This window comes from Rhinatrema bivittatum, chromosome 10 (genome assembly GCF_901001135.1).
Source record: "Rhinatrema bivittatum chromosome 10, aRhiBiv1.1, whole genome shotgun sequence".
Taxonomy (NCBI): domain Eukaryota; kingdom Metazoa; phylum Chordata; class Amphibia; order Gymnophiona; family Rhinatrematidae; genus Rhinatrema; species Rhinatrema bivittatum.
In genome coordinates this window covers 127,397,667-127,416,776 of record NC_042624.1, presented here as the reverse complement: position 1 = coordinate 127,416,776, position 19,110 = coordinate 127,397,667, and the positions used below count along the sequence as shown (strand labels likewise).

Genomic DNA, 19,110 nt, shown 5'->3' with positions numbered 1-19,110 from the left:
TTTGGTGGGTAACGTTTATTTTAGAATTGTATTTTTGTGTCTTGCTTTCTTGTGTATGTACTTATTACGGTAATGTTGCATAAGAAATTGCGGGATACTTGTAGAGAGAAAGTTACACTACTGTGAAACTGAACTAACCCTTTAGTAAGTCCCAAGCCTTAACTTCAAGATACTCAAACAGGTTTGGACCTATCGCTATCCATAAATATTCATGGGATGTCTATTTGTACATAGAGCAGGCTAGAGCTGTGTGAAAGACTGGAGTTGGCTGCTGTATGGAAAAGCTGAATACCTTTAACAGGCTCATTGACTCTACCTTTCCAGTTCATTCACAGGGATTTGGCAGCCAGGAACGTTCTGGTGGGAGAGAGCCTGGCTGCAAAGATTGCTGACTTTGGACTCTCCAGAGGGGAGGAGGTCTACGTGAAGAAGACCATGGTGAGTAGAGAAGGGGAAGGAGGAGGAAATGTGGGTGGAGTGTACCTGCGGAGTGAGAGGGCAGGGGAAGGCTAACAGGCCTGGTAACTGTGGGGAGAGGGGAGGAGAGAAAGGTGAAGCAGATGTGGGGGGTGGAGGAGGATGAGGACTGGCAGGCAGGTGAGCACAAATGAAGCAGACGTGCTGAGAACCAGAGGAGTAGGCAGCATGAACATGCGGGGACTGTGCATTCAACTTTAGCAGGCATGCCAGGCCGTCTTGTCAGCAGTGCAGGAAGGTCTTACATTGCCTCCTACACGGGTCTGTTAGGAAGGAACATGCTATGCAAATGAGGGGTTAATGAGCGCATGCTAACTAGGCTGGCATCCTTACACTCGCTGCTGTTTGCTAAGTGGTTGCTATTTAATAGCTCTAGGACTTGGTGTTAATTTACTACCGTAATCACATTAATGTGAGCAAGCTCCGGAGGAAGCTCAGCTAACGAAGTGACACTGCGACAAAAAAGTTGTCTAAAAGCCTATTTCCCCTATGAGGAAAGACTAAAGAGGTTAGGACTTTTCAGCTTGGAGAAGACACGGCTGAGGGGGGATATGATAGAGGTGTTTAAAATCATGAGAGGTCTAGAACGGGTAGATGTGAATCGGTTATTTACTCTTTCGGATAATAGAAGGACTAGGGGGCACTCCATGAAGTTAGCATGGGGCACATTTAAGACTAATCGGAGAAAGTTCTTTTACACTCAATGCACAATAAAGCTCTGGAATTTGTTGCCAGAGGATGTGGTTAGTGCATTTAGTGTAGGTGGGTTCAAAAAAGGTTTGGATAAGTTCTTGGAGGAGAAGTCCATTAACTGCTATTAATCAAGTTGACTTAGGGAATAGGCACTGCTATTAATTGCATCAGTAGCATGGGATCTTCTTAGTGTTTGGGCAATTGCCAGGTTCTTGTGGCCTGGTTTGGCCTCTGTTGGAAACAGGATGCTGGGCTTGATGGACCCTTTGTCTGACCCAGCATGGAAATTTCTTATGTTCTTAGAGGAGAAGTCCATAAACCTTTCTGTGGCATTGCAAGTCTAGAATTGCCTACCTGTGGGTTATACTTTCAGTCCTGCCTGATTGATGCTCTGTCATTTCTTATCTGTTCCAGGGGCGGCTCCCAGTTCGATGGATGGCAATTGAATCTCTGAATTACAGTGTTTACACCACAAAAAGTGATGTGTGAGTATTGTATATAATTATTATTGAAACTTGAAGGGAATAGAGGAAAGAATGTAGGGAGGAGAACAGCAGGTAAAGCTTAGGTTGCTTCCTATCATGAGTGGTGTCTACCAATGATGCCAACATGAAAACAGTTTCCAGTGCTTTCTAGGAATCTTCTATAAAAAATATCCTGTGCTTCCACAAGGTATTTGAGTTCTGTAATTAAGCTAATTAGATCAACAGCTGAAGAGGAAGAAAGAGGGACTGTGTGATGGGTTAACTGCTGTCTTCAGAGAGCAGGTAGGCACTACAGCTAAACCACTATCTGTCACACGCAAGAGATTCCCTGCCTGAGGGGAAACGGGGCAGAAAATCTTTGTGTTTGAGAGTTAGTTAGGTCCTCTTCCTGCTAGTGTGCTAAAATAGAAGAATGGTCCCCAGGGGCACTAACCTGAAGCATGGACTGCTCCAACCTGTGCTCATGTAGAGCGTCATCGGTATCTGAAGAAAAGTTGGCAAACGATGGCCTGTAAGCCCTATTCTCTCCTCAGGAGTGGCGAGCTGACATCATCAGATCTGCAGGATACTCTCCACGTCTGCTCCCCTGCACCCTCAGTGCCTCCCACATAACTTAATGTGGACCCCCAATATGCTCCTCAGGCCCAAACGTTGCCTGCCCCTGATCTAAACAGTAGTGTGACTGCAGTGCATGTGGCAGCTTTGCAAATCTCTTCTATAAAGAGTGACAGCCATTATAGCCCTGCTGAGGTCAGGCCCGCCTGCACATAAGCGAAGGATATACCATCCCTTCCTCTTTGTCCAGACAAGTCGCTTATGCATGCCAGGTGAGCCCTCCTCACTTCCCTGCGTGCTGACATGGGCTGCCAGCATTCCCTGTCTCCAGCTGCTGCTGGACGTCCATCCCTGCATTCCCTGTCTCCAGCTGCTGGTGGACGTCCATCCTTGTGCTGTGGACTTCGGCCTGGTGAGATTGGGTGACTAGGAAAGGCTGCTCTGAGGTAAACGGATGCTTTTTCTTCGCTAGTGTGTGGCCCTATATTAGTTTGTGTTGCACAGCTTCTCCGCTGCCTCCCGCATGTGAGCCAAGCGAGCGTTTCTCGGACGCGGGCTCCCTCCTTCACAGGATAGGGGAGGGATGAGAGGGGCCTGGATCTCTTCCATCCTCCCCCTCCTCTTGGCACCTCCTTCATGCTCTTGATTGAGTGTCCTGGGGACCAAAATGTTTACTTTGAAATATTAGTTTTAACTGCATTTTAAGTGTTTAATTTTAGGCTGACATTTATGAATGAACTTTGTGGTCTGTGCTGGACACACGTGATGGAGACATGGAATATAAAAATGCTTAAATAGATAAATAAATAGATTACACTTCCACCTACTACATTTATTAAAAGGAAACAGAAAAGAAACGAGGGGTGATTTTGGTTCCTCCTATGTTTGTGCCTGGGTGGTTTTTAAACAAAAATAGAAAAGTGCGTCTCAGGCAGTGGCGTGGCCGGGCGAGCGGGAGATTTGTTTCCATCCAGGTTGCTGTGACCTTGGAGCAGGAAGAGGCAGCGCACCTGGCCACAGGGCCAGTGTGCAGGAAAATGTGGCTTTGCAGATGGTGTGAGTGAGCTCTGCGGGGCTTGGTGATTGGGAGGTTCCTGATTGCTGAGGCCATTCAAGATTTCAGTTCTCTGCCAGAGGTCAGAGCTCTGCGGTGGGGCAGCCATGTCCCTGACCCCTCTCATGATCTTAAAGACCTTTCATGATCCCCCCCTCAGTCATCTCTTCTCCAAGCTGAAAAGTCCTAACCTCTTCAGCCTTTCCTCATAGGGGAGCTGTTCCATTCCCCTTTATCATTTTGGTAGCCCTTCTCTGTACCTTCTCCATCGCAAGCCTTCTTCAAGGGCTGGAAATCTGTGACAGTGTGGTAGTTGCATACTACAGCTGTAGTATGCAACTACCGTACTGTCACAGATTTCCAGCCCTTGAAGAAGGCTTGTGAAGCTGAAATGCGGTCCGTGTCGGGCTTGGCTTTGGATATGACCTCACGACCATGTTCTTGGCGTTCCTCGACTCCATTAAGTTAAGTGCTACTATGCAAAATGAAACACGGGTCTAAAATGGGCCACACATTCACTTGAGCATAAAAATTGAAAGAAAAGTTGATCGGTATATCACAGACCCATGATTATACTGTTGGTATACTTTGGTGCTAATTAGCATTGATCAATGTATGCCTTGTATGAGGTCTTTCATCAAAAGTATTTAATATGATGTTGTGAATTCACATTTACACACTACCTTAAACCTCTGGGACATTAGCGTTTGAGTTTGACATTTACCATATATGTCAAACATACAGGAATCACTTGGGTTGTTTGGAAAATTGGACAAATATGTACTCAGTTTTACTCTAAGATCATCCTCTAAAGAACTGCTGAGAATACCATCAGTACAGGGTTATCGGCTCTTAGAACAAGATTCAGGGGGTTTTCTATTATATCTCCCAATATGTAGAACAAGTCGCCGTTAGAGTTACATCAGAGCAAGATTACCTGCAGTTTAGAAAATTGTTAAAAGCTGAGAGGTAGATTTTAAAAGGCTTGCACGCGGCAAAACCAGGAGATACGTGCCTGACTCACACGCGCTCACGCTGCGCAGATTTTAAAAGGCCCTTGGACACGCTTATATCTCCTGGTACACGGATAAAAAAGGTTTTCCAAAAAAAAATAATATAATTGGTTATTGTTACCGTTACTGTTTTTACTGTTTTATGATCTATGTAAAGGATGCGCCTATTCCCTGGCACCTACATTCTGTTGCATGTAAACCGGTATGATGTGCAAACGGTTATTGGTATATAAAAATGTTAAAATAAGTAAAATAAATAGATACATAAAAAACGGGCAAGCCGTGGTCTAGGCAGGCCATTGGCAGGCTGGGATTGCACCATGCAGTCAGTTACGTGCACACAAGAAGAGGTTGGCAGCGAGGAGCGGCAGCGGAGAGGGCTGGAATGGGCCTCCAGCCTGCCCAGGTGAGGGGACCCAGTCGCGATGCTGTGCGGCCGGGGATCCTAACATTAAATGAGCTACATAGTAACTTCAGTGATTGTTCCCTAATCGTTGTACTTTTCAAAAAAGTAAACAACTAATTAACATTCACACATTCCACTCCACTCATGATTTTAAACACCTCTATCATATCCCCCCTCAGCCGTCTCTTCTCCAAGCTGAACAGCCCTAACCTCTTTAACCTTTCCTCATAGGGGAGCTGTTCCATCCCCTTTATCATCTTGGTCACCCTTCTCTGTACCTTTCCTAATTCTGCTATATCTGTCATGAAATGTGACCAGAACTGCACACAATACTCAAGATGAGGTCACACAATGGAGCGATGCAAAGAAATATGATATTCTCTGTTTTATTCTCCATTCCCTTCCTAATAATCCCCAGCATTCTGTTTGCTTTATTGGCTGCTGCACACTGAGCAGAAGATTTCAACATATTAACGATGACAACTAGATCCTTTTCCTGAATGACTCCTCCTAATGTGGAACCTTGTATGTAGCTATAATTTGGGTTGCACTTCCCTTACATCACTTTGCCCTTGTACACATTAAATTTAATTTATCATTTGCATGCCCAGTCTCCCAGTTATGCAAGATCCTCTTGCAATTTCTAACAATCCTCTTGTGATTTAACAACTTTGAATGATTTTGTGTCATTGGAAAATTTGATCACCTTACTTGTTCCCATTTCTAGGTCATTTATGAATATATTAAAAAGCAGTGGTCCCAGAATGGATCCCAGGACACTCCACTAATCACCTTTCTCAATTATGAAAATTGACCATTTAGCTGACAACGTCTGTTCTGAGCTATTGGAAAAGGTTTGTCTTGAGAGTTTCCCACTGGAAAAAAAAAGATGCTGTTCACTATTCTGTCTTGGGTACCACTCATGAGGGTCTAATTGGTGACTCAGTCTATCTGCCAGAATATTTGTCTGCCCTGGCCAGATATAAGACTTGCTATACTGGGTCAGACCAAAGGTCCATCAAGTCCAGTATCCTGTTTCCAACAGTGGCTAATCCAGGTCACAAGTACCTGGCAGGATCCCAAGGAGTAGATAGTGGTGTAGGGAGATATCCCACGTTTTACCACTGAAAGCACACAATATGAATCATAATAGCCAAAGAAGTTTGCAGCCAGAAGCTGACAGGACCCCCAAACACTGTCACAGCAAGAGAGAGAACGTTTTCCCCGATGAACTTAAAACTGCACTGTCTCAGTGAAAAAACAAGAGACCTCGCCCTGATGCACTGAAGGATAATTTATCAAGATCTGCCTGTTTGTGAGTGAATGTTTAAATGAAAAAGAAGTCAGAAGGACAATACAACAGCTAAGCCCCTAAGCAGGAATCATGGATCAGCCAAGGCAACTCCAGAGGTCAGAAAGACCCCCACCCATGGAAGAGAGGGGGGGCAGTCTGAGACAGAGAAAAACACGGACTCTGGCATACGGACATGGCAGTTCTCCCCCCACCCCTGAAGAAATGGGGAGGGGGGAAAAGACCTGCAATGTGGCAAAGACCCTTTTCCCACCACATGATTATGCATGAGCTTATGCATATTCATCAGATGGAAAGTATAAGGCAGGGGGACAAATAAGGAGAAAAGAAAAGCAAACCCTGAGAGTGACCTGGAAAGGAAGAGCGAAAGGGGAGTCTGAAGCAGATCAGCACTCCCTGCTATTGAAGAGGGAGAAGACCAGGTGTGGCCAGGAGACACCCTGATGAGAGATAGCAGTGAGCAGTCTGAGGTGATGGGGAGCCGAGAGCAGCCTGACAGCTCTGCCAGTATGGGAAAGGACCCAGAAGCAAGTCCCCAGACTGCCGGTAGCTCTGCCAGAACCCATCCCTCACCTGCCATGTTCTCCTAGCTCTCCAGCTGGAGCCTGCTTCAAAGGTGAACAGAGGGAGATCACCTGAAGTTGGATCTAGGGGTAAGTAACTTAGCCGTAAGTATTAATATAATAAGCAGACCAAAGCTTATGGCACGTTTGTGACCACCCATGGTAGAGAACTTAGCTTAGGGAAAGCTGGTGTATGTTAGAGACAGGAATTATTTTCTAAATGCTAATCCCTGCCAAATCTGATAAACAAAAGGCTATTTCTGAGGAGAACATGTTGTCTTTTTCCTGACATAGGATCTGAAGTAAGATGGGAGGGCAGCTGAAGTGGCCTGTAGCAGAAAGGTCCCTGCAGCCCTAAAGCTGCTGACAGTAGTCCCATTTCAGATGGCCCAGTTTCACAATCTGGCATCTTCCTGACACAGGAAGGTAGACCATGATTGTCTGTTTGAATCAGGGCAATTTGATTGGCCACCTGATTTCTAAAAACATTTAGAGCATAATAAATTGCCCTTTAAGGAGAGTGATAGGAAGAAGCAGGGGCCCTGTATGAAGTCCTTTTAAATGAGCTCTGCAGCTCAGGGTTAATGCATCTGGACAGTGCAGTTGAATTTGGAATAACATGTTCTTGGTCAGACTGGAATGGAAGAGCCACAAAAACAGTTTATGAGCCTCTCCAGCACACTGGTGCATTCTTTGAGTGTCTTGATTGCACTTTATTCAATAGATCATGTATCATATGGAAATAATTCATGGGAATTATGTGGACTGTTGAAACTGTAATGCCCAAAATCTTCAGTGTAGTCTAGGCTGATGTCTGCTGACTTCCATCACAGCAGACACAAGATCTGAAATTCTTATGGCAGATCCAGTCATGGTCTGGATCTTGTCTAGCAGAGCCTCTATAAATTCCTATTGATGTATCAGGCTTAGGTTGGATTTGAGGTAGTTCATAATGAACTCTAGTAACTCCAGGATCTGGATGGTGTTGTACATGGATTAATTCACCTTTGCCTGAGGGGTGCCCTTGATCAGCAAGTATGGGAACACATAAAACCCCAGTTTGTGCAAAAGTGTCACATCACCAAGAAGACATTTTTCAAAACCCATGGAACTGATGCTACTCCAAAAGGGAAGTCTACAGTACTTGAAGAGGTGTTTCTGTACTACAAACCTATTTCCTGTTATTTGTATATATATATATCTATGTGGGTATAGGTTTCCTTCAAATCCAGAGAGCACAGTCAGCCTTCTTTGTTTAGAAGGGCGTTTAAGATGCCTAAGGTAACTATCTTGAACTTTTCTGTCATATGATACTTGTTCAAGGCCCTTAGGTCTAAAATGGAAAAGTATCCTCCATTTTTGGGGGGATCAGGAATTACCTGGTTAAAATTCCAACATTTCCTTTAGTGGGACAAGTTGAATCACCTTGGCCTATAAAAGGGAAGAGCTATCTAACCTGAGTAGGTCTTGCTGTTTGTTAAGAATTAATGTTTGCTTGGGTGGTCAATTTAGGAGGACTTCCAATAGGCATAATCTTTAACTCTATGATATGATCTGTTGAAGATTATAGTAGGCCAACGGTTTGCAAAAACCTCAATATCCCTACAGGGACATCTTTTGGAATCAGGACTGGAATGCTGGCTATAGTCTCCTGAGAGAGTCAAAGAAATGTCCATGGTTTTGAATAAGTAACTGTGATGGCAAAGTCTAAATTGCTGTTGTTGCTTGGGTCACATCTGAAAATTTTTAATTAAACTCAAGGAAGACATGAACATTCTGAAGGACCATCAAGTAACACTTCAGATCCTCTTCTGTACTACCTCGAAACCAAGCTCCTCCTCCAGGAGGTATCAGAGTCAAGAACCCAAGAAATACTTTTTCCAACAAAGCACTTCGATGGTCTGACTTACCCCAGGCAACAAAAGGGCTTCATAGCTGCCATTGTGAGAACAGAAACTCTAAGACCCACACAGTTTCCTAATCAAAACCCACATCCTTCCATCCTGCCAGTGCCTCTTTACTGAACTCTCCTATTTTACTAAGGCCAGTATTTTTGAAATCTCGGACTAAGCTTTGTGTTCTTTTCTCTCCACCATGGCTATTGTATCGGACTATTCCATCTGATGAGCCCTAGTGCTCAGATGGGCACCATCCAGACATTAGAAACACTTGCTGTTGCAGTCTAGGAAGCTGCAGTCCAGGTGTGAACCCTTGAGCCGAACTACCCTGATGGCAGAGTAGGTCGGGAGGCGGAGCCACAGGCAAGGTCTTCACCCGGGAACCAGGAACCCCCCAGGAGGAGCCCGTAGGGTCCTAGAACCTTGGGACTTAGGAGCACAGTAACAGTCTCAGTAGGAAAAGGCCTGGGCAAGAGTAACTCACAGAGTCCAGTATCAGAGAGCAGGAAGGCCCGGCGAGAGCGGGGCGGACAGATAGAGTCTCTAGCCTGCTGAACACAAGCAGCCAGTGAGCAGGCCCCAGGGTCTGTAGTAAGCCGCAGAGCGGAACAGACAGGTAACAGGAACAGAGTCTGTAGCGTATCGTGGACTGTGACCCGCTGAAGGCAGGGCTGAAGTCTGTAGCGTGCAATAGAGCTGGAACGGGTGATGAGTATGAACGGAGACGAACCCAAGTCAGGCTGGCAGCTAGTAGAAGCAGTCTCAGGAGCAGGCAAAGGTCGGAGGCTGGCGGCAAGCAGGAGCAGAGTCGGGCACAAGCTGAGGTCAATGGCGGGCGGCAGGCAGAAGCGGAGTCAGGAACAGGCTGAGGTCAATGGCAGGCGGCAGGCAGAAGCGGAGTCAGGAACAAGCTGAGGTCAATGGCAGGCGGCAGGCAGAAGCAGAGTCAGGAACAAGCTGAGGTCAATGGCAGGCAGAAGCGGAGTCAGGAACAAGCTGAGGTCAACCGGAATGCAGAACAGCAGAAGCGCAACTAAGAACTACTAACAGTAGCGACCCTCGTTGCAAGGCAATGAGAAGGCAGGCGAACGCCGGTTAAATCAGGCTTGGGGCGTGGCGTTGTTAACCCAGGCGGGGCCAGACTTCCGGCGACCGTGCGTCCATAATGCGCGTCCTTGCGCGTGGGGCAGCAGCGAGGTGGCCCAGCAATGGCGGACTCCCCGAAGGCCCAGCGGAGCCGCGGGAGCGGCGTTCTCGCCATCGGAGGTGAGCACCAAGTACAGCAGATAGAGGGGAAGCGGTGGAGACCGCAACACTTGCTCCGTTGGTATAAACCCTCCTCTTCCCTCATGGGTTCATTACTAACCAAGTCCACTAATGGTTTACTCCTGTCCACATCTGGCAAATTAATATCTCCCACCAATAATACTTCCCCCTTCATTTTAACCTTTTGTATGTCTCTGACCAGATCTCTGAGCAGTTGCTCCACCTATACTGGTGAACATGCAGGTTGCCACCTCCTTTGTTCCCCAAACTCCTTGCAGTAAAGATGTTTTGCCCTTCAGTCTCACTCCTTGGGGCGGTAATTTTCTGTTAGGATGGGCTGCCCTGGGCATTTGTTAATGACAGAGCCAAGACTTCACTCCCATAGAAAAGGATAGTTTGTATGATGTAGTGACATTTTGTTAAGAGAAAGATACTTCTTGTCCTGCTTTAACATCATTGAGCTGCAGCAATTTTCCCAAGATGTTCATCAAGATGTAGCGCACCTTTGTATGCATCAGAGAAGCATACAAAGGTACGCTACACACACCCCCAGCCAAATTCACACACCTCTCATCCACCAAAGATCGAGCCTTCTCGACAGCAGCGCCAACCATCTGGAATACCAATCCCCCAGACCTCAGACAAGAACCTTGCACGCAGACATTCAGAAAGAAACTCAAGACTTGGCTATTTCTACAAGCCTTCCCTGTTCTATGTCCACCCCAACCGCAATAACTCGACTTGGTCCACCAGTCGACGTTCCCCATCCCTGTCATGGCTTCTGACGTTATATTAATCAGTCCTGAGTTTTATGAACTAATACTATTTAGTCAGGAACATTTGATATTCTACAGCCCTGAGTATAGGATATTATTTATATATTTGATTATATTCAGTCCTGAGTACAAGTGATTATTATAGTCCTAAGTGATTATTATAGTCCTAAGTATATGATTAGATATTATTTATTTCTGAGACTAGATATTATTTATTTCTATGTTAGCCATGACTCTGGCTTTTCCTCCTCCCAGTTCAAATGCCCCTGTTTAATGTAACTTTCATTCCCTTTTTCTCTCTTCGCCTATTGTTCACGTTGATGTTAATGTTATTGCACGGATGTTTATTGTAAACAGATACGATATGATTGGTATCATGAGTGTCGGTATAAAAAAGCCCTAAATAAATAAATAAAATAATGTTTTCCTCACTTCCTGACTCCATTCCCAAGCAGAGGAATGGGATGTGATGGCAGATGAAAAGAGGTCACACAGTACAAGAGCTGTTCCTCAAAAAATAGAAAGACAAGTCCAAGGAAAGTATTTTCAGAGAAATTACTTCCTGCGTTTCATCCTGTAAATAGTGATGTGAATAATACACTGTAAAAATAAGTTTTGGACTTGTCTTGTATTTCTTCACGGAGAGGATGGTGGATGCCTGGAATGCCCTTCTGGAGGAAGTAGTGAAGACTAAAACTGTGAAGGATTTCAAAAGGGGCATGGGATAAACACTGTGGATCCTTAAAGGCTAGAAGAGGGGAATGAAGAGAAGAGCCATGGTAGTGGCTTGCTGGAATGGAGGCTACTACCTGGTGATTACCACCCTTACTCAATAAGCCTTCACACGATTAATGCAACTCCAACATTGCTCTCTGCTTCAATGGCAAGGAGAAATGTGGAAAAGAGGATTTGCATTCAGACAACAACCAGCAAGAACTGAACTACAAAGTCTGGGTAAACAAATAAGTGTGGGGGTAACTTGCTTATTGCGGCAATTGCGGCGGTTACTACCCTAAACCAATTAAGCCTGATACATCACTTTGAATGCATATACAGCACTGCACTCTGCTTCAACAGCAGGGGGAAATGTGGAAAAGAGGATTTACATTCAGACAACATCTGACAAGGCATTGATCTGTGCAGTCTGGGTAAACAAGCATCGGGGTAACTTGCTTGATGCTGTGGTTACTACCCTTAACCATTAAGCCTTACGATTCACCTTTGATGCAACTCCAACATTACTCTCTGCATCAATGGCAGGGGGAGGCAGGAAATTTGAATCAAACAGTTACCAACAAGGGCCCTGAACTTGGTGGTCAGTGAAACAGATAAGTATGGGGAAATAAGTGTGGGAGCTTGCTGGGCAGACTGGATGGGCCGATTGGTCTTTTTCTGCCGTCATTTCTATGTTTCTATATGTCTTTCCTCTTGTACTATGATTCGCCAGTGTATCCCTATTTTCACCCCATATTTGCCTGCTCTCCACCTTACATTTGTCTCCTTGCAGGTGGTCCTTTGGTGTCCTTCTCTGGGAGATTGTCAGTCTTGGTAAGTCTTTGTAACATCAGATTCCTTCCACTTCTGCCTCTGCTCCTTAGTTCTGAGAGACCCTTCTCTAGCATTCGCTTCACTTCTGCCTCGGCTCCTTAGTTCTGAGAGACCCTTCTCTAGCATTCGCTTCACTTCTGCCTCGGCTCCTTAGTTCTGAGAGACCCTTCTCTAGCATTCGCTTCACTTCTGCCTCGGCTCCTTCGTTCTGAGAGACCCTTCTCTAGCATTCGCTTCACTTCTGCCTCGGCTCCTTCGTTCTGAGAGACCCTTCTCTAGCATTCGCTTCACTTCTGCCTCGGCTCCTTCGTTCTGAGAGACCCTTCTCTAGCATTCGCTTCACTTCTGCCTCGGCTCCTTCGTTCTGAGAGACCCTTCTCTAGCATTCGCTTCACTTCTGCCTCGGCTCCTTCGTTCTGAGAGACCCTTCTCTAGCATTCGCTTCACTTCTGCCTCGGCTCCTTCGTTCTGAGAGACCCTTCTCTAGCATTCGCTTCACTTCTGCCTCGGCTCCTTCGTTCTGAGAGACCCTTCTCTAGCAATCGCTTCACTTCTGCCTTGGCTCCTTCGTTCTGAGAGACCCTTCTGTAGCATTCCCTCCTCTTCTGCCTTGGCTCCTTCGTTCTGAGAGACCCTTCTGTAGCATTCCCTCCTCTTCTGCCTTGGCTCCTTCGTTCTGAGAAACCCTTTTCTAACACTCCGTCCACTTCTGTCTCAGCTCCTTAGTTTTGAAACCATTCTCTAGTATTCCCTCCACTTCTGCCCCTCCACTCTTATGTCCAAGACCCTTTCTCAGTTCTCCCTCCACTTCTACCTTCACTCATTATTGCTGAGTCTGTTCTCTAGAACTCCATCCCACTTCTCCCCTAGTTCTTTAATGCTGAGACACCCTTCTCTAGTACTTCCTCCACTTCTACCTTTTCTCCTTAGTGCTGAGAGACCCTTTCTAGTACTTCCTCCACTTCTACCCCTCACTCTTAATTGATTGATGACTCTTTTGAAAGACCACGCTTTCTTTCTGGTTTTGGAGACACCTTAAGGTCATCGTTCCTTCCTTGATAATCCCACACACACTCCTCTTCTCTTTCAGGACTAAAGTACTTCCAAGGACAGTGAATAATTATTATTGTAAATCATTTAGTGGCTGATTTTACTTTTCTTTCCAAGGGGGAACACCGTACTGTGGTATGACATGTGCAGAGCTGTATGAGAAACTGCCGCAAGGATACCGAATGGAGAAACCTCGCAACTGTGATGATGAAGTGTAAGTATTATTCAACCTTCTCAATGTTACTCCTCCCTCACCACTTTCATCCCCCTTACAGAGATGTGAGAAATTTTCTGGGCCTGACAATCTTTAAGCCCTCTAGGGATAGGAAAATATCTACAGTACCTGAATGTAATCCACTTTGAAGTGCTGGAAAAAGTACGAAAAACGGAATATAAAAAAATAAAAATAAATTAAATAAAAATAAATGCACAAACGGAGAGTTATTCACAGGACCATGAGCAGTCTTACCACATGAGTAATGCACAAAAGGAGAGATTTTCAGTCACGAGGAGTCTGACCAAGTGAATAACGTACAAAGGGAGAGATTTTCCTAAGATCACAAGGAGTCTCACCAGGTGCATAAGCTCACAAAGGGAGAGGTTTTCACAGGGTCACGAAGAGTCTCACTAGGTAAGTAATGCATAAAAACATAAGAAGTTTCCATACTGGGTCAGACTGAGGGTCCATCATTCTCAGCATCCTTTTTCCAACAGTGGCCAATCCAGGCCATAAGAACCTGGCAATTACCCAAACACTAAGAAGATCCCACACTACTAATGCCAGTAATAGCTGTGACTATTCTCCAAGTCAACTTGATTAATAGCAATTAATGGTCTTCTCCAGGAACTTATTTAAACCTTTTTTAAACCTAGCTACACTAACTGCACTAACCACATCCTCTGGCAACAAATTCCAGAGCTTAATTGTGCATTGAGTGAAAAAGAATTTTCTCTGATTTGTTTTAAATGTGCTACTTCCTAACTTCATGGAGTGCCCTCTAGTACTTCTATTATTCAAAAGAGTAAATAACCAATTGACATTTACCTGTTCTAGACCTCTCATGATTTTATAGACCTCTATCGTATCCCCCCCTCAGCCGTCTCTTCTCCAAGCTGAACAATCCTAACCTCTTCAGCCTTTCCTCATAGGGAGCCACGCCATCACGAGTATCATTTTGGTCACCCTTTTCTGTACCTTCTCCAGTGCAACTATATCTTTTTTGAGATGCGGTGACCAGAATTGTACACAGTACCCAAGGTATATTCTCACCATAGAGTGATACAGAGGCATTATGACATTTTCTGCTTTATTCACCATTCCCTTCCTAATAATTCCCAAAATTCTGTTTGCTTTTTTGACTGCCGCAGCACACTGCACTGACGATTTCAATGTGTTATCCACTATGACACCTAGATCTCTTTCTTGGGTGGTAGCACCTAATATGGAACCTAACATTGTGTAACTATAGCATGGGTTATTTTTCCCTATATGCATCACCTTGCACTTATCCACATTAAATTTCATCTGCCATTTGGATGCCCAGTTTTCCAGCCTCACAAGGTCTTCCTGCAATTTATCACAATCTGCTTGTGATTTAACTACTCTGAATAATTTTGTATCATCTGCAAATTTGATAATCTCACTCGTCGTATTCCTAAGAGCCCCTTTAATCCCTCTGTCATCTAACAATCCAATTGACTCCCTCACAGTTTCCTACTTTGGATATAACCTTCTTCCAATTTTTGAAGGATTTTTTGGGGGCTAAAATAGCCTTTTTCACCTCATCTTTTAACTATGCTGGTAAACATTTGGCTTTCCTTCCACCTTTCTTAATGCATGAAATACATCTGGACTGTACTTCTAAGATGGTATTTAAAAAAAAATGTCTACGCTTGTTGTACATTTTTAACCATTGCAGCTGCACCTTTCAGGATTTTTTTCTAACTGTTTTGCTCATTTCCCTTTTGAAAGTTTAGTGCTAGAAAGTTTAGTGCTAGAGCTGCAGATTTACTTATTGTCCCCCTTCCAGTTATTAGTTTAAATTTGATCATGTTATGGTCACTGTTGCCAAGTGGTCCCACCACCATTACCTCTCTCACCAAATCCTGTGTTCCACTAAGAATTACATCTAAAATAGCTCCCTCTCTTGTCAGATCCTGAACCAATTACTCCATGAAGCAGTCATTTATTACATCCAGGAACTTTGTCTCTAGCATGTCCTGATGTTACATTTACCCAGTCAATATTGGGGTAATTGAAATCTCCCATTATTATTGCACTGCCAAATTGGTTTGCTTCCCTGATTTCTCTTAGCATTTCATCATCTGTCTGACCATTTTGGCCAGGTGGACGGTAGTATACTCCTATCACTATACTCTTACCCAACACGCATGGGATTTCTACCCATATAGATTCTACTGAGCATTTAGTCTCTTGTATGATCTTTATCCTGTTGGACTCTATACCCTCCCGGACATAAAGTGCCACACCCCCACCAAGTTGATCCTCCCTATCATTGAGAAATAATTTCTGCCCTGGTATAGCACTGTCCCAGTGCAAAAAGAGGTTTTCACAAGGTCACAAGGAGTCTCGCTAAGTGAGTAATGCACAAAGGGAAAGGTTTTCACAGGGTCACAAGGAGTCTCGCTAGGTGAGTAATGCACAAAGGGAGAGGTTTTCACAGGGTCACAAGGAGTCTCGCTAGGTGAGTAATGCACAAAGGGAGAGGTTTTCACAAGGTCACAAGGAGTCTCGCTAGGTGAGTAATGCACAAAGGGAGAGGTTTTCACAAGGTCACAAGGAGTCCCGCTAGGTGAGTAATGCACAAAGGGAAAGGTTTTCACAGGATCACAAGGAGTCTCGCTAGGTGAGTAATGCACAAAGGGAAAGGTTTTCACAGGGTCACAAGGAGTCTCGCTAGGTGAGTAATGCACAAAGGGAGAGGTTTTCACAGGGTCACAAGGAGTCTCGCTAGGTGAGTAATGCACAAAGGGAGAGGTTTTCACAAGGTCACAAGGAGTCTCGCTAGGTGAGTAATGCACAAAGGGAGAGGTTTTCACAAGGTCACAAGGAGTCCCGCTAGGTGAGTAATGCACAAAGGGAGAGGTTTTCACAAGGTCACAAGGAGTCTCGCTAAGTGAGTAATGCACAAAGGGAAAGGTTTTCACAGGGTCACAAGGAGTCTCGCTAGGTGAGTAATGCACAAAGGGAGAGGTTTTCACAGGGTCACAAGGAGTCTCGCTAGGTGAGTAATGCACAAAGGGAGAGGTTTTCACAAGGTCACAAGGAGTCTCGCTAGGTGAGTAATGCACAAAGGGAGAGGTTTTCACAAGGTCACAAGGAGTCTCGCTAGGTGAGTAATGCACAAAGGGAGAGGTTTTCACAGGGTCACAAGGAGTCTCGCTAGGTGAGTAATGCACAAAGGGAGAGGTTTTCACAGGGTCACAAGGAGTCCCGCTAGGTGAGTAATGCACAAAGGGAGAGGTTTTCACAAGGTCACAAGGAGTCCCGCTAGGTATTTAATGCACAAAGGGAGAGGTTTTCACAAGGTCACAAGGAGTCCCGCTAGGTATTTAATGCACAAAGGGAGAGGTTTTCACAAGGTCACAAGGAGTCTCGCTAGGTGAGTAATGCACAAAGGGAGAGGTTTTCACAGTCACAAGGAGTCTCGCTAGGTGAGTAATGCACAAAGGGAGAGGTTTTCACAGGGTCACAAGGAGTCTCGCTAGGTGAGTAATGCACAAAGGGAGAGGTTTTCACAGGGTCACAAGGAGTCTCGCTAGGTGAGTAATGCACAAAGGGAGAGGTTTTCACAGGGTCACAAGGAGTCTCGCTAGGTGAGTAATGCACAAAGGGAGAGGTTTTCACAGGGTCACAAGGAGTCTCACTAGGTGAGTAATGCAAAATTAAATTTCATTTTACCTTACGTTTAATTTAAGTTCAACATGCCAGTGGCCTAATTTTAATTAAATTACGAAAATATTTAAGGATTTATTGTTATTGTTCAATGTTCTTTGTAAAAAAAAACCCGGTCTGACATCCCAGACCAGGGCAAGCTTTTCGTTCCATGTAAACCGGACTGATTTGTATTGTATACAGGAATTCCGGTATATAAAAATTAAAAATAAATAAAATAAATAATGCACAAAGGGAGAGGTTTTCACAGGGTCACAAGGAGTCTCGCTAGGTGAGTAATGCACAAAGGGAGAGGTTTTCACAAGGTCACAAGGAGTCTCGCTAGGTATTTAATGCACAAAGGGAGAGGTTTTCACAAGGTCACAAGGAGTCTCGCTAGGTGAGTAATGCACAAAGGGAGAGGTTTTCACAGGGTCACAAGGAGTCTCGCTAGGTGAGTAATGCACAAAGGGAGAGGTTTTCACAAGGTCACAAGGAGTCTCGCTAGGTGAGTAATGCACAAAGGGAGAGGTTTTCACAAGGAGTCTCGCTAGGTGAGTAATGCACAAAGGGAGAGGTTTTCACAAGGAGTCTCGCTAGGTGAGTAATGCACAAAGGGAGAGGTTTTCACAAGGAGTCTCGCTAGGTGAGTAATGCACAAAGGGAGAGGTTTTCACAAGGTCACAAGGAGTCTCGCTAGCAGATCGATACTCTAAGGCCGCGGTAGCAACAGTGCGGCAGTGCCAGGTGCACCCTCGTTCCCCGCACGCACAGTTCTCGTCACCTACCGCTCGATACTCTCTTCAAATTGCATGCAAATGCATGCCGCGGCTGCGAAGCCTTAGGCAGGCGTTAGGCCCACGCAACCCATTTTACTGTATAGAGCGCCTATACAGTATCCTGGGTGCGCGGGCCTAACGCTTCACGGCCGCGCTGGTATCTGTCATTTCAAATGTCATTTGAAATGACAGATACCAGATGTTCTCCGATGCTCGGCAAACTTTCCCCCAGCCCCCGCTCACCTGCCCTGGCCGCGTCCGGTCTCTGGTGCAGCCCCAGTCCTGTCCCCTCCTCCCGAAGCAAAAAAACAAAAAACCGAAAAAGTAGCAAGGCTCGGGCCTGCTACGGTAGTCCCTTCTCCCTTCTCCTCTCCTCCCGATTTCGGCGCTCAAGGCAGCCGGGTGGGCGTGCATTCATCCAGGCAGAGGGAGCCGGCGGCGAAAGCGGCCTCATAGGAAGAGCAGAATCTGGGGACAACTGTATCTGATACGATGGCCAAACAGTGGATAAAGCGAAGGTAAAAGCCAGAAAGCTGCGTGGGTGCATAGGGAGGGGAATGAGCAGTAGAATAGGGAGGAGATATTACCCCTGTATAGGTCCCTGGTGAGACCTCACTGGGAATACTGAGTACAGTTCTGGAGACCGCACCTTCATAAGGATATAAACAGGATGGAGATTATGCAGAGGGGGCTACTAAAATGGTCAGTGGTCTTTGTTCTAAAGCATATGGGGATAGACTTAAAGATCTAAACATGAATATCTTAGAGGAAAGGACAGAAAGGGTAAGTATAATAGAGACAAGGAATAATGTTCTACATTTATATTCAAACCTTTAGGAAACGTTTGAAGATATTTCTTTTTTAGGCAAGTCATTGGGGCGATTGATTAATTTGGAAATGATTATAGACCAAAGAGATATGATTGGCTAATGATTAATTCCTTTAATTATAACATGCATTTAAATAATTATTGGATTTGACTTTGGCAAAGCATTTGTCATGTTTTGTTTTTATGTTTATTTATGAATGTATTGATGTACCCATCTTGGATAGTGGTGGGTTATGATTGTGTTAAATAAATGTTTCTGAATACTGATATGGAAATTATGTACATTTATTCAGATGTGTCATAGAATTGGTGCAGAATTTTCTAAGTCTTGCCACGAAATCTACGCCAAACTGCTTCAGGGAATGGGGATTGTGGTTACATGGAACATTGTAGATGTTTGTTTCTTACAGATATGAGCTGATGAGACAGTGCTGGCGGGACCGACCATACGAGCGACCGACCTTTGCTCAGATTTCAGTGCAGCTGGTTCGGATGCTGGAGGCCAGGAAGG

At 45.0% G+C, this 19,110-nt stretch overlaps 1 protein-coding gene across 3 annotated transcripts in view; it reads left to right on the top strand.

Annotated features, from left to right (window-relative positions):
- The window catches only part of TIE1 (tyrosine kinase with immunoglobulin like and EGF like domains 1), a 150,168-nt gene that overhangs the window by 118,648 nt on the left and 12,410 nt on the right, over positions 1–19,110 (top strand). For all 3 annotated transcript variants that reach the window (XM_029618099.1, XM_029618098.1, XM_029618097.1), the window contains 5 exons: positions 325–438; positions 1,585–1,655; positions 12,006–12,046; positions 13,214–13,310; positions 19,010–19,109. In XM_029618099.1, coding sequence (XP_029473959.1) covers positions 325–438; positions 1,585–1,655; positions 12,006–12,046; positions 13,214–13,310; positions 19,010–19,109 — 423 coding nt within the window. The remainder of the gene's footprint in view (positions 1–324; positions 439–1,584; positions 1,656–12,005; positions 12,047–13,213; positions 13,311–19,009; position 19,110) is intronic.